Source organism: Dreissena polymorpha, chromosome 1 (assembly GCF_020536995.1).
Source record: "Dreissena polymorpha isolate Duluth1 chromosome 1, UMN_Dpol_1.0, whole genome shotgun sequence".
NCBI lineage: Eukaryota > Metazoa > Mollusca > Bivalvia > Myida > Dreissenidae > Dreissena > Dreissena polymorpha.
Window position 1 is genome coordinate 209,795,372 of NC_068355.1, and position 16,914 is coordinate 209,812,285.

Below are 16,914 nucleotides of genomic sequence, written 5' to 3' on the forward strand. Positions count from 1 at the left end.
TAAATCCAGATAATGCAAGATAATTAAAGTGAGTGCTATTTAGAAATGACTGGAAATTATTTAAACTAGTGTACACATGACTGTCTGAAAGTGGAGAAATAACAACTATTCTACACACACACCGACATATGATAAGGTAAGAAATTATATATAAGTTGTTTGTATATTTGATGCTAGATCGGATAGTTTAACACACTTCAATTGTGTTATGGTTTATTTAATATTTCTACATCTCAATAGGTGTCGTAGATACTATTAACTGAATTCATAACAGATTAAAGTACAAGTAAATGGGGTTAATAATATACCATTCAAAATTTGCTAAGGATCACGTTTTATAGTATGTGCAATTTAAACTTCACACCTAGCTAGAATTATCCAACGTCACGCGTCAATGATAAATCAATACATAAAAATTAAATCAAAAACATACAGTCTAATATAAAAACCTGCAAAATAACAATTTAAAATGAACGTAAAACAAAATTGAAGATATTGTGAAAATAAAAAGTGATCTTTAGCACATTTCGAGTAGTAGTATAGTAAACGCTGTATATAGTGTTGTGGCGAGGTTTACACCGTGTGTTACTAGCTTGGACTATATTTAATTATTTTACTTTGTAGCAAAACAGACACACTCTTTGGGTGTGATTTTTCTTGATCTTGCCAGTTATAATAGTATCGTAGTATACTTTTGCACACAATTTTCACAATATTATCCGACTAAAGTTGAAACTTGTACAAGCGATCTTAACTTTTTGCTTATCTACATAAAATGACCATACATACCGTAAGACATTGCCATTCACTATTTATAAACCGACTTAACATATTTTTACTAGATTTTAATATCTTAACATCTATGACAACATATACATGTATTAAATATTTTTTAAACATAATTAGGTACCACCTTATTACAATATATAGTACAAGATACAACAGCAAATTGGTTTTTTCAGTATAAGACATACAATGATGATATTTACATCACAAATTGAGTCGCTTTAATTATTTTGTACAATATAATATCCATAACCAATACTTATACATAGATTAATTACATGATTTTTTTTTTAAGTTTACGATATACCATAATATATACAACATACATAAAACCAAACACGTTTTGGTTGATTAATACATATACACAATTAACAAATAAGGTGAAGAATAGTATATACGGAATATGTATCTAACTACGTATTCAAAAATAATTATGTTAAACCTACATCTGTATTTTAATTGTTTGAACTCATAAATATGCAGTGTTTTATCAATTTGAATTGAGCTCACACTACACAGATATAAAGGATATGTTATTTTTTCCTCAGGAACAAAATGCACACTAAGAGACACCCTTATTTGAAAAGAGGGAACACAAATGACTGAAACTTGATGATTTTCTGAAGTTATCAGAAAGTGAATTATATAATTTACCAGTGGTAAATCTGAAAGACTTTATTCCATAATGTTTTGTAAACGTTTTAGAAAAAGAAGTCATAGTGGTATGCCTACAATTATATGAGGAGTGTTTCAATTTGACAAGCTCATGAAAATAACTTGGCTTTTTGGATTTTGATCCGGACAAGGAACAGTTTGAATATTTTCTATGCAATGCTTCTCAGAAGCTTTTTAGAGTTGGCAATCAAGATGAAGACAAAAGTTTCTTATATGAACTATGATAGTCGTTATAAATTAACCCTGTCTGTTCATGGACCTGTTTTTATTGTTTTGATATTTGTTTCACTTGTGAAATGCCATTTGAAAGGGGAATACTTTAATTTGTTAATCATGGATGAATCAAATAAGTGATAAATGGTTACTCGTCTCAATATACTTTATAACTTAAACTCCCGCTGAGTTTTCATTCAAATGCTTGAAGTGTGACTGTTAAAATTAAGCATATAAATATAAGCAACCCTTATTAATTTAACAGCATATTCTCCATTGGATTTGAATATTTAAGAAAATAAAAGTCAAGTAAAGAGAGAATGTGTCTTTTTACCGAGAAAGAATAGCCTGGATTTCGCCAGGATCTGTCTTTAATGATTTTTTGAAAACTTGAAAACTTAGTTATTTTACCGAATTGCATGCATCTCATTCACTGTGTATAAGGGTGCCTTTTAATTGTTTACTAACTTTGCACCAGCATTATCTTTTCATGTTAAATTACAGGCAAAATGCATCACTAAAAGCCATCATTCAATAGTTGTAGTAGACAAACTGATAGAAATATCTCTACCATGAATGTTTTGTTACTAAAATTGTAAATCTAATAAAACATGTAAATGCTGTGGCACGTATACGAGTTTTTTAAACGTTATTGAACAACAACATGTGTTCTCTATAATCGTGTGTTGATGTTTATTTGGATAATAAATAAACATTTCATTTCACACATTATATTATGTTTCCGAATTTTCATCTGTTCTACATACACGATGCATGTTATCCTACTTTGAGCATGTGGTTTACCCAAACGAAAGTTCATTAAAATAATATTTTTACAAAAAACAACGTGTCTGGTAATCTGGTTTATTGCTCAAAATATAAGCTTCAAGCACGATTCCCACAAAATTGGTTAATTTTCAGAGAAAAACAGCACGCTAACAATTCTTGGAAATAACCGAGGCGGTGTTCAAATAAGCCTCAGTCGGACGGGCAAATGAAACGCAAGGCCGCCGTGTGCCGCTTTATAAACAGATGTAAGCGCGCGTCTGCTTTAAAATCAGTTCAGTGTTTCAAATGGGATTTATCAGCATTTTGCTTTTCGCTGCGTGTTTAAGCAGCGTAAAGGGGTATGTGTTTTATAATGAGGTTGATATCTTATGATATTTCTATATGCAAATATATTTGATAAATTATGTTCATTGCATGTTTGGAACAAACGTAATTTTGAACTATTTCGTTTCTTTATTAATTTATCATGTAAAATAAATCATTAGACTGACGCCGTCTTTCTGCCCAACATGTTATACATATAACTAGGAATGGTTTTACTTTGCTTCTTATGTTCACTGCTTATCGGGATTATATTAAATGTCAGCAGTTGTATTTAGTGTATTCATTAGAATGATTAATTATTAAAGACTATTAGATGGTAACAATGCAAAACATGCAAGCGGCTCTAATACAGAGTTCATAAGAACTTAGAAAATCTCGGAAAACCATGTGCATTTTACTTAATATTAGTTTAGCACTGTTTAACAACTTTATAGTTTTTTAATATTTGTAATGTAACCAAATGTAGCAGACAAGAGAGAAATGCAGCAAACACACAGTGGATTATGTCGTGTCACTTTTTTACATCGTCTAATAAATGTAAAACACTGTAACTGCTATGCTTTGGTTCCAAAAGATATTATTTACATTCGATCTTCTACGGTTAGAAATCTTCATTATTTTTCCTATTTTAAAAACGATAAGATTTGAGATCCCACCATGCGTAAATTATGTATGTTCGTTTTAGTCCTTCAGCCAAGTACCCAAAATTGAAGTGGGGTGTACCAGTATGGGGGGCAAAACTACACCTATATATCTTGGAAGATGCATGCCAGTAGCATATGAAAATGGTTGATAACAGTCTGGTACTGGCAGCTTTTGGTATTTTTTTCTCTTTTGAAGATGGGGCCTCAATCTGCTTAATTTTCATACATTTTCTGGGAGAAATTGAACCGAAGTAGGGTCAACATACACTTTGACCCCCTCCCCCCCCCCAAATTGCTACAAAACGTATTTTATCTGATCCTGGTAGGGTAGAAGGTCCTTAAAAACATATTAAAAGTTTACCACCATCGGACCTCCGGAAAGTTGTGCTTTTTTTAAGACCTAAAAATGATCATAACTATGTAACTATCCAATCAAATTTGACGAATTTGGTGTCTATACCTAGGTTTCAAGGGGCAAAGAACACATAATGATCATCAGAAATTGTTTAAGTTTAATTTAGTACACACAAATTCATCATGGCGTCGACAATGGCCGCCAAGATGGCCGCCAAAATCTATTTATGATCATAACTATGTAACTATCAAAATTATTAAATTTGATGAATTTTGTGTCTATACTCAGGATTCAGGTGGCAAAGAACACATTAATATCATCAGACAGAGTGTTAGTTAATTATGTTACACAGAAATTTAACATGGCGTCCTAAATGGCCGCCAAGATGGGCTTTAAGATGGTCGCCAAAACCTATAATATGATCATGACTATGTTACTTTCCACTCAAATTTGACGATTTTAGTGTCTATACATAAATTTCAGGGGGCAAAGAACACATTAAGATCATCAGACATTGTTTACGTTTATTATATTACGCACAAATCCAACACAGCGTCAAAAATGGCCGCCAAGATGGCCACCAAAACATATTTATGATTATAAAATATAACTATGTAACTATCCACTCAAATTTGATGAATTTGGTGTATATACACAGGTTTCAGAGAGCAAACAACACACTAATATCACATTTATATCATCAGACAAAATGTAAGCTAATTATGTTATACAGAAATCCAACACGGCGTCCAAAATGGCCTTCAACACAAAAGGAAGGACCACAAGTCCATAACTTGTTACTCAAACGTTATGGTTGTTATGTAAAATGCCATAGTTAAGGAGACAAGAAACACTTTAATCGAACTGAGGTCATCACTAAGGAGTTAAATACTCATAAAATCCAATATATGACATTTGGAAGAGAGAATGAACCAGCATATTACTTCATGATAGTATCAGGTTTTACTTACTTCTGTAGACTTGATTTTTTACCGTTGATTAAAATCATTGAAGATTAATAACAGCCTGAATAAGCACTAGTTTTTTCAAAAGGTTAATATTATACGCTTTGCGTTCGACTATTTATTTACATAAAAGCGTAAGTAGATGGTCTTATTGCCCCTTTCGGAGTTATGCAGGATCAATATGAGCAAATATGCATCCTCGCCCACCAACGTTGTGGTGCTACGACGGGATCGTTATATTGAATTTAACAATTTAAACGTCTGCATCCCCTAAAGACAGAACAACATAGCATCACATTTTAGTCAGAGGTGTGCTGATAAGAGCAATCATGCTGGCCTTGTTTCTGTCACGAGACAAAAAGTCTGCCTTTTTTACATGAGCATTCTGTTTCTTTGCTGAAACTCACAATATGATTTACGTTTCCGGTGCGTTTTGTCTTTGTTATAATCACCGTCTTCGCAGCCATCGAATCCCTTTGTCGCTTGGCCGTAATGCCTTTCACTGAATCTACATAAGACTCGGCTATTGCGTTATATAAGTCGCCCTTCTCCATGGTTAACGATGCAGCAAAGTGTCACCATCATGCATCTGTTTTATGAATACAGTTCATCACAGCCTCACATGATGTGTCTACAGCATACTCTTAAATTGCCTGAGCGATCTAAGGCTTATCTGCTGAACACAGTATGTTCTTGGCTTCAAAGAAGGCAGCAGGATGGGAGCTCAGTTCATAAGACAATACGACTGCAAGGGAAGGATCTCCATATTTTGACACCACCAGAAAACGCTGGAACAGAAGAGCAGGATCAAAAGCACTGTCAGAAGCGATATTAACAGCCAAGCTATTCCAAAGAGATTTGGCTCTGTATTTTCTCGTGAAATTTATAAGGAAAGACCGACTTTCCTATGATATCTCTTATGATCGTTTTTCCAAGCGCCTCATTTGCATAAACATCCACATGTGACCCAGCCACTATCCCATTGACCATGTTTCTGAGAGTAGGGTCAGCTGTATATGGTGATCAGCTTGTAATCTGTGTCTGCATTTTCTCTAGATCAGAAGGATGCACGCTTCAGTTGAGTCTTTATGTTGTGGACTTGTAGTATAGATCAGGTCTGTGAAATCCTGCATCGCACTGTTGTGCTCGGATGTTGCAGATAGTGTCCAAGGGGTTTGCATTTCCTCAGTCATTCCACTGCCGCGAGTTAGATTACGTGTGCTCTATAAAAACATCATTAATGTTTGCTCAATAACGAGATCAAGTCCTAGCCCAGCCCAGCACTGATGGCTCCTACAAACAACGTGAAAACCAATACCGAACTTTCGATAAACGTCCGGTCGCGCTTCCTCTAGGTTGCTTATTTGCTGCAGATATATGTAGTAATACGCAGATTGCAGGTAATGTAAACAGCAGCAGCAAAGATGGATAGCAAATTGGGCACTGCCTTATGCATCATCCAACACCTAGTACGTACGATATGCTTTAATCAACACCATTGAACTGTAAATTATAAGCCAATAATTCAGCCATACTATGCTTGTCTTTGAGGTCTGGGCAATTTCATGTTTCTACTTCTGTGTAGCCCTCTCGAGTTTGATCAAAATCGCATAACATATCATCTGCTAGCGTCGTTTTGCCCCTGAAAGGGGAAGAGTAGAAATCCTAAACATGATCAAGCAGCATCTGAATGTCTGAATCTTCCTTGGTCATTTCGGCTGAAAGCTGGCTGTGTATGCACTTTTCAACAACAAGATGGTCCCGTGAAGCCCTCTGGACAGCTTTTCGTGTCACATTGTCCACAATTGCATTTCTCAATAGACAGCCTCAAGTGTGTTTTTGAGAGCGGTTTCTTCCATGATGGATCCTTTGCCCCAACCTCGCAACTCCATACGTTTATGAAACATCCCTTTGTGGCGCATCAATGATGATTTCGGCAGCTTTCCAATGCTAGGGTTGGTCAAACGTTACAATGGTGTGAAGGTTGTAGCAAGGTTGCAAACTTAGACTTATGTTGACAGAATGCACGCTTTGTCCTCATATGTACATATTTATCATAGGCAAAAACTTAACGGACAACAGCCCAGGGTACTGGCTTTGCTGATGCAACAAAATCATCTAATCTGAGTGGATAGTTACACAGTTATGATCATTAATAGGTTTTGGTGGCCATCTTGGCGGCCATGTTGGACGCAATGTTGGATTTGTGTGTAATATAGTAAACTTAAACAATGTCTGATAATCTTAATGTGTTCTTCGCCCCTTGAAACCTATGTATATCCACCAAAATAATCAAATGTGAGTGGATATTTACAAAGTTATGATCATTAATAGGTCTTAGCGGCCATCTTGGCGGCCATTTTAGACGCCATGTTGGATTTGTATGTACTATTGTTAACTTAAACAATATCTGATGATCTTTATGTGTTATTTGCCCCTTGAAACGTATGTATAGACACCAAATCCATTAAAGTTGAGTGGACAGTTACATAGTTATGATAATTAATAGGTTTTGGTGGATATCTTGGCGGCCATTTTAGACTCCATTTTGGATTTGAGTGTACTATAATAAACTTATACAATGTATGATGATGTAAATGTGTTCTTTGTCCCTTGAAACCCATATATAGCCATCAAAATATTCAAATTTGAGTGGATATGATCATTTATAGATTTTGGCGACCAACTAGGCGGCCATTTTCGACGCCATGTTGGATTTGTGAGTGCTATTGTACACTTAAACAATGTCTGATGATCTTTATGTGTTCTTTTCCCCTTGAAACTTAGGAATACACACCATATTCGTCAAATAGACACCAAATTCATCAAATTTGATTGTATAGTTGCATAGTTGTTATCATAAATAGGTATTGACGGCCATCTTGGCGGCCATCTTGAAACAAAACTTTCCGGAGGTCCGATTGTGTTAAACTTTTGATATGTTTTGAAGCTTCTACCCTACCAGGTTCAGTTAAAATACCTTTTGTAGCTTTTTTTTTGGTGGTTGAAGTTTTTTTTCCATATATTGACCCTACTATTTTGGAGGCTCGCTGGTTTTTAGGAACTTTTCTTGCAATCTAATTAATATTCATAGATATGCAAATGTACTAATTTGCATATTTAACTGCAGATCATACTAGGTAATATTCATAATTTTCATTTTAACACCAAACTTTTTTTTCTAGAACCAATTTTGAAGAAATATTTGAAAATTATACTAGCTAAACTAGCTATTTAGTCAAAGACTGACGGTTGCCATAGAAACAGCTCAATAATAACTTATAGCTGCCCAACTGAGATTGTTATCACACATTTCGTTTCTTTATATTGAGCATACAATCAAGTAAGATAGGTGTTGTTTTGCCCCCCTGAGTGGTACAGCCTAACCCATCTGGCTGATAGACTATTTAAGGAACTACCAATATGTCCTGGCACCCAACGTTATCTGTCTTGAAAACGAGGAGACCCTGCTTGTTGGCATTCTTGGGAATGGAGTAAATCAGAATGTAACGGTATGTAGTTATATATTTCGGTTTACAACTCATCATATGTAATGAGAACGTCTGTTTGATTTAATTACTAGTGTTATTTCGCTGATTAACAATATTGCATGGGTTTTAATTAATCACTTGCATTATATTACTTTCCGTTCAATATAATCTGTTCGATATTTAAGAGTATGCATTATATATTTTGAACGTTTGTTGTGTTTGTTTTGTTCTGCAAATCGCTTACCGTTTACATATTTGTTTATATGCGTTTAGCTTATCAGCACTAACTGATATCATCACGGCAGTTGCAAATGTGAACAATTTATCAAAAGCTTTAATGAAATTAATACAGCATACCTGTAAGTGCGAATAATTAGTCAAAACGCGTCGTAATTTGATTTCACATTTCATTTTGTTTGTATTTGTTAATCGCTAATAACCTTTTATTAGCGATAGTGACTATTTTCGCTTAATATAGGTAGTCTTAAACGCATTTAACAAATTATTATAATCATACCGGATCCTTTTTTTTTACATATTTTATGTTTTTTTATTCAGCCAATTGTTTGCAAACGTGTTTCTGTCTAATCGTTTTTCATCCAAAGATATACGCAGTAAATGACACTTGAAATGTTGTTTATAACAGGCAGGCCAAAAGTGCTGATAACATAGTCGGCATCTTCATCTTTTGCCAGATATAAGCGTACAGGCAGTGCTTTTTCAGGATGCCAACTTTTTTCTTCCAACGTATCGGGCCGTTTTTGATAACGGAATGACGATTAATTGCGTTGTAAGGTCGGAGCCGTATTGCAAGGAAGTAATGGTGAGGCTTACACATTCAAAACATTACATATCTTTTAGGTATACTTTGAATATCTGGACAGGAGGATCTCCGAAAAAACAACAATGATAAAAGATGCAGGCAAGATTTCTTGTGAACCTTATATCTTAGTTTATTTTGCTTAACAACTTTAAAATTAGGTCTTTTTTATTTATACTTTAAGTGATTGTTGAGCTTGAATGCATTTATTTATGTACATTTCTTCCAAATGAAAAGTCTATATGAAAGAAAAGTATATCCAGGTAACCTATGTATCTGTGTTAACTTAAAGCACATCCTGTCGAGGTCATGGTCAAGGTTACCGCAGATGACCTGGTCAAAGACATCGACGCCAGTCCAAAGTTCAGAGAAAGACTGAAATTAATCAAATTGGTCTGCAACGGACCAAATGGGATTCAGACCCGGGATATAGCTCTAAGTTTCACATCCGGTTATCTGATCGTACAGACGGATAAACCTCTGTACAATCCTGCTCAGCCAGGTATGTAGGCTTGTTAGGCATGATTATCTGTTTTTAGATATTCGAGCAGCAAGAGCGCTTTTAGACAGGAGATGTAATTTTAGGTAAAAAATCACAATCTTTGCAATACATTGTATAAATCTTAAATTTAGTTAAATATTAACACGATTGTTTTTGTATTGCCTCTCAAAACAATTCTCAATTGCCATTATTTCACTTATTACTACTATACATTCTATGAATCTTACATCCATTTGATTTTTTTGGCGTAAAAAGTATGTCGTATTATGAATGTTATTTTCCGAAAACTGTTGTTGATTTGTATGCTTTATTTGTGCAGTATATGTTCGAGTTCTCGCAATGGACGAATCTATGAGGCCAATCAAGGACAAGCAATTGGCAATAAAATTGATAGTTAGTAATTCTGTGTTTCACCTGTGCATTAAATGTCGTGTACACAAGACACACTTCCACCATTTGAAATCAATTGCGTTACATTATGATATGTATAATTCGACACTTGAAGTATAATTTATATTCTTTTGATATATGTAGCAATAGTACATTTCAATTTACAAATCATCATAATGTTTTGTTTTAACCATAAGGTGGTAGGTTTGATAAGGCACTGTAGTTAGTAGTGGCCGGTTCGTCCTTGTCGACTCAGGTACTCCTCTGAAGTAACCCGGGTCCTTTTAAGTATACTACAAAGTACCTTGGGTCTTGAAATATACTTTAAGTACCCCGAATTGTGCGTGCTTTTAAGCGTATTTTTTGTAATCGAGGTCCATTGCAAAATACTTAAGAGTACCCGGAGATACTTTTAAGTAGTCGACAACGAAAGTCAGAATTGATATGTATTGATGTTTACCTTTGTAGTATAACTGTGGTGTGCTTGATTCAATGCAGTTCTTTTAATTCAAACTTTGGGATTAGGGGCAAATGATCAACAAGCATTAACTAAGGGGCTTTGACTTTGTGGCATAGATTGAGTAACAGTGACCGAATGTTAACCTTTATGAAACTTATGATGTAGCATATTAGTGTATACGTACAAATTAAAACAAAAAGTATTTATCAATGAGGACATTGAAAAATAATTATTTTTTTACGCCTGTGATAGCAATAATACACACTGAACACATTTACAAAATACTAATGTAACCATTTGCTTTAGCATATCATTGAACAAAAAGAAGTTATATTGGAAAGTATTAAGCTGGTGCAATATATATAATACGTTTTTGAGGAGAAATGTTTCAAATTATCATTGCATCTTTTATTGGACCTATTAACGGAACATTGTAGAGCCTCACAAATATGACTGTAGGCAGGGTCAACTTTGAACCCGGGAAAAGTCAAAATGGCTTCTACAATGGAGAGTTTGAGCTACCAGCGTTTCCGGATTTTGGGACATGGACGATCAAAGCTAAACTTGGAGGAAAGGTATGATTTTTATTCGTATCAGATGTAGAAACTCACAATAATTACGGCAAGTTGTTTATTTGAATCTTTGCATGTTATTACCATTGACATTGTACTTGTCGGGCAGTATTATGTTATGTTATGTACAAAGTGTTGAACTTGTTTAGATCTCTTTTTCACCCTCAATTAATACAAACCACATTGAAATATCTTAGTGCTAATGGCATATATACATAGCGTTGTGCTTTGTGCATACTTGGTGAACTTTGAGGCTGGTAAATGAAACAACACGAATCATAACAACCAAATCGTCATCTCTTGATAGAATGAAATGCGCTTTAATCTTAACCGAGCATGAACTATTAGAGGTGAGATAGTGTGTGCAAAAAAGTCACTTGATCAAATGTTATGAAAACTCTGTTTCTTCTCTAGAGGTCCTATAAAATGTTGATGAAATCCGACCCGAATATTTATCTCGACAGTTTCCAGTTTTGAATCTGGTCAAGCGTGCGTGTTAAAAAACAAACTCGGTTAAAATATCAGAAAAAAACTTACCAATGTATAAGACATATTAAGAATGCAATCTTGATGCAACTTTGTGACTTGTTAATTTTCACAAAATCTGGCACAAGTTTGTTTGGGTAATGGGTGTCTAATCTTTAGTTCAACAGATTAAATCTTAGAAAAAAATGTTATTATGATTGAACTTAAACTCTCTCGTGAGTAGACGTGAACATAATATTTTTCTTGTCAATATTTTATAAATATTGTTTTGTAACAAGTGTGTCTTAAACAAGTAACACAGCATTTCAAAGGTTAGAAAAAGAGTATCACCTCTAAAGCCTTATTTATGTCTCAATCTTGTTAAACTTGGTCTGAATGTTTATCTCGACAATATATAGGACAGATTTGACCCTAGAAGGCATGTTATTCCATAAGTCCGGTCCTCAGGTCACATCTTAGAATAACTTTCTTACAACTATAGAAGCGTCTTAATGACTTAATGTAAGAAAACCTGGTCTTAGCAAAGTTTAAATGCGTGTTGTATGGTAAACTAAATGTCACCAGGATAAGCCTTCGACATTTGCTGTAATTTAATATCTGGTTGCCCCGTAAATGCATCAGGCTCTCTTGTTTTGTTTTATTAGGTTATCCGTATAGTATCAACGATTCCTGCAAAGTTGTATTTCATGAAAGGTGTTTATGGAATAGAGAACAAATGCGTAGATAAGACCGTACAAAGAAGAGTTTCTGTTAAAGAAAAGTCATATAAAAAGTCTGTATATTGCGTCGCATTCATTTAACAGTATATTATTTATAGTCGGAGACGTATGCCATTGCTCCTATTAAAGTACGCGAATTTGGTATGTTTCATTTTGAAAACTGCTTGATTAATATTTTGCAATACTTGCCTTTATGTGATATGTGGCAGGCTACAAGAAAGTATCAAACACAAAAAGAAAGACGTCTTTAACTTTTCAAATACTGTTTTCCAAATCAGTGGCATATATGGTGTTAGCACTATTATACAATATTATTTATTATTAGATGCAATATACAAATATCCATAAAATTGCCTGATAGCTTTGGTAACTTACAACGTAAAATATGATAAAGACCGACAAAGATCTCATTTTTTTACAATGTGTACGATTTGAGCCAAAAGCAAAGAAATTTCATAATTAAACTTAATTATTCTGAAACAAAAATTATTCTTACGAAAACTCTCTCATTACACTTTCGATGTTTATACTTGTTTTCAGTTTCCTACCTTTAGGTAGATATTATAATACGTTTTTTTTTCGCTTATGGGAGGAGAAGTTAATTACGGATCAATGTATATATTTTTGTTGTAAATTAGTGTAAATAAGTACTGCATTTGTGCCAATTACATTCACTACACCATTTATTGCCAATAATGCAAAGCTAATTATTTTAATTAATAACTGATGACAGGGACTGGGTAATAATAAAAGATCACAGGGACTAGACAAATACGCGAACCGTTGAAGCTTTCTGGTTTTGTATAAAAACAAAACTTCTTTGTTCCACTTTCCTAGCAACCACCTACTTACTACTAAAGGCGCTATAGAGCGCGAAGCTCGACACGTATTATAAGTTGTAATAATAGTTGTAATAGTCTTGAAAGGAAAGGAAGCAGCCGCTTATCAATGATGAACATCATCACAGCACCCCAGTGTCATTACTATCAAGTCTTACTACAGGTTTTTTAAGAACCACATATAGAAGGCCGCAGGCCTGACCCGTATCTTGCCAGTGGTATGGACCCTTTGGTATGGACCTTTAACCCCGCTCACTATCCAGCGTTTTTACTTCCGGGTTTACATTTAAACTGACTATTAATAGCTTATTAATATCTTAGTTAAAAGGTGATTTTGCAAGCGGTTCCGTATTGGAGTGGTTACACGCTCGCTTCACGTGTGAGAGGCCCAAGGTTCGAGCCCTAGTAGAATCAAATTATTGTATTTGTGGTCTATATTAACTTTTTGTTTTGATGTAGACATTTAAGTTTAAATAAATATGCTGTTTAATTGTAACTATTTTTTGTTTTTATTATGCCCATGAAATATATGTGTGAGAGGGGGGTTCGTAAACACATTTAACCTTTTACAGTGTTTTCATATCAATGAGTACTCATCCCCTATCGTAAATGCGCAACGTAAGAATAAGTTCAGAATCATCTCCCCTTGAAGCTGAGAAAAATATGAAATTACGCTTACAATATGAACCAGATTGTTTAAAACCTACACAGTTCTGTTCCATTAATGAAAACTGCACACGGATGCAAGTAAAAAAAGGGAAACCAATGTAAATAAAATGGACTATGAAATATTTGGGGGTAACAACAAAAATAATAGATAATGTTTATTTGGGGGTTATAACACAAAATCATAGATAATGGTTATTTGGGGGTTATAACACAAATTCACAGATAATGGTTATACCAGTATCTTTTTCTATTTTGTTTAAAATAATCGGCCAATATATTAATATTTACAGTAGAAAATAAATTGTTCCATGTTACTTCATTGAGTGCCTTTTACACTGAAATTCCCGACGCCCTTTGATGCTTTGCACCAATACTTATCTTGGAGGGGATGATTGCTATACAGTAGTCGATACTGAACTGTTTGTGGAAATAAACGCAGCTTTGTGTTCTACGACACGTTCATGTACTTAATACTGCTTCTTCCGTACAAGCATGAATAAGAATCCGCACCTTATAATTCATTTCCAATATACACAGATACGTTTACGGCAAGACAGTCGAAGGGCTTGCAGGACTCGAAATCAACATCCGGAAGAAGGGGGATGTGTCGGATCCAAAACGTGTTGTTACCATGGGGAGACAGAAGGTAGGACATCTGTACCATCGATATAATACACGTGCTATTGGTGTTTTATATTAATTAATCAGAATAATTTTACATACACAGAAGAAAACGGAGCATCTTTGCTTATGGCGGAGGGGTTTTGTACAATATGTTGCATTTATGTACATTTGACGAAATTAAATATTTCGAAAATTTATAAAATCTGATTAATTTGTCACTGCGCATAGTATTGCCTTCACTATACATATGTTTTGCAGTGTGCATTTAAAGCTTAGAATATAATCACTAGATTGATATCATGTTTTAAATCTCAAATCGATTAGAAGACCATTATTGAAAGTCAAAAAACCGTTTACCCTAGTCATTCGATCTTATCAAAGCTAGTGCTGCGGCATGCGTGGTTATAAATGTCAGAATGCATTAAAAGCACAGCATACTGCCAATAACTACACATGTTATCAGTTAGACTACTGTGTTCAGTAATGGAACTTATTTTGACATTGTTATTGGGGAGAACACAGCAACAATCGCCTGGAGCTTAAGGTAAAGGGGTAATAAATGATAAGTCTGAAACCAAATAAATTCCACCAATTAATTCGAATTATATTAATTAACATTACAATATCATTCATTATCATTCCATTATTATTCAACAAATATAAGTGAACATAGACCAAAACTGTAATAATTTGTGAAACATAAATGTGCATGCATCGCAGCCTACGTTTTATTCATTAATTAAAGCTGATATATTATCCATACCATTATTTGACATTGCAGAAAACGCCTGCAATGTTAACTGAAATAAAATCAAAAATAAACTGTTTTGTCTTACTTTAACTAACAAGTGTCATTAGTTGTAATTTTAATTATTTTTTGCCAATGTGATTATAAAACCACGAACCTTTCACTGCACATGATTGACAACTTGTTCTACCGTTGGTTCTTTATCTATGACAAGGATGCTTTTGCAAAACAACGAGACACAAAACAAATTTACTTATTAAGACTCACACTTATACAACACAACTGAGTTTACCGCTGGGATACGAGGAATGCAAAGCATTATGGGTAAGAGCGGTTGTAAGGAGCAACAAACCTGACACTTAACCCAGAACTATACATAAAACATCAAAGTGTAAAAACGAACTTATTTCATAGCATTATGAGTAAATGTAAATAGCCATAAAAGAATACGCATTCCAATTTAATTATACATTTAATTACCATTTAATTACTCAATTGTTTAATAGAGACAAGCGTACCAGAACCGTACCTTTCTGAAGCTATATAAAATAAAATAAAAAAAGAGAATAAATATATATCGTCTTAATTAAAAGCTTTACAGACATAGCATCATAAAGTGCAACATTCAAATGATCAGCGTGTTATATAAAAAGAAGCCGCAATAAGTCAATTAAAGGCAAAATTATTTAACTTGGTCATGTAAATCTGTATTAAGCCAGAAATAAATTGTTTTTATTACATACCAAACTTTATTAAATGCTATTCATTAGCTTTGTGTACATACACATATATGTAGCGTCTATTTTCTTTTAGCTTCGTAATGGCAAGGCATTCTTCACGGTCGATGTAAAGAAACTAGAACAAGGTTTAGGGGGACAGTTTTCTTCGGATGCCGTGTTATAATTGTCGTCAACTGTTTATGAGTCGGCAACAGGAAAGGAAGAGACGGGAGCAGATGACTCCATAATGTTTGTTAACTGTCCTTTCAAGTTTTAATTCTCGCGTTCAAAGACTACATACCGGAAAGGCTTCACATATTACTTGCAGGTGAAAATTCTTTTATGATATATGGATACATACATTAAATGTTACACTAGTGTTTTGTTTGTTTCGTTTGCGCAAGTTTCTATGTTTTTTCAGTTATTATGTCTTCGTAGTGTCAGTTTGTAAATAAAACTGACCTTGTAAATAATTGTGTAAATTTAATTAAAATGCAGCACGAACATCACAATGAATATATTTATCATCAACGCCTGATTTGTAAGCGATACAAAAAAAACGTCTTATTAAGATGAGGAAAGTTGAAGTTTTATTGATATCAAAATAATAAGCGCGTTGTATTACCTTTAACACATCTTGTCGAATAACGTAAACAATTAGGGTCGCCTTAATTGCTGAATGTTTCAAATGTTGCTTCTGTATTAATAAATGTGAACAATTGAAGACCTTATTCTTTAAAATCTTGTAATTTGCCATATTGTACACATTTGAGTTTACACCGAAAATAATGTCGTACACATTTATCTGATACTTTATTTGTTTCAACTGGCAATTCAATGTTCTATCGGAGAACAAAGTAGTAAAACTTATCGATAATGTTTACTGTTATGTCGTAGTTTTGACGTAATTATTAAGCATATCGAACATTTAAACTAACTCTTATATTCCATAAAAATACAATTTTTTGTTTATGCTATTTTATTTTAGTTTATCATGATCATACACAAAAATAGTTTTCTCTTAGTTGAACAGCAGTTTCCCTCCTACCTGGGCCACTCGTGAAATAATTTCTTTCTCTGCTGTCTCATAAACTAATATCGTTGATCTTCCAACCCATACTTAT

General features: G+C 34.0%; 1 protein-coding gene across 1 annotated transcript; it reads left to right on the forward strand.

Moving 5' to 3' along the window:
- Positions 1 to 2,708: 2,708 nt before the first annotated feature.
- Positions 2,709 to 16,087, forward strand: LOC127864832 (complement C3-like). The gene is made up of 6 exons (XM_052404723.1): positions 2,709 to 2,801; positions 9,104 to 9,564; positions 9,884 to 9,957; positions 10,852 to 10,989; positions 14,237 to 14,345; positions 15,885 to 16,087. Exons 2-6 carry the CDS (start codon positions 9,372 to 9,374, stop codon positions 15,890 to 15,892), a joined length of 522 nt encoding a protein of 173 aa, XP_052260683.1. The 5' UTR covers positions 2,709 to 2,801; positions 9,104 to 9,371; the 3' UTR covers positions 15,893 to 16,087.
- The last annotated feature ends 827 nt before the right edge of the window (positions 16,088 to 16,914 follow it).

Coding starts and splice junctions, on each gene's coding strand:
- LOC127864832 (XM_052404723.1), top strand. CDS start 9,372: ATGGTCAAGGTTACCGCAGATGACCTGGTCAAAGACATCGACGCCAGT. Junction 9,958..10,851: donor AATTGGCAATAAAATTGATA/GTTAGTAATTCT, acceptor GGAACATTGTAG/AGCCTCACAAATATGACTGT. Junction 10,990..14,236: donor AAGCTAAACTTGGAGGAAAG/GTATGATTTTTA, acceptor CAATATACACAG/ATACGTTTACGGCAAGACAG.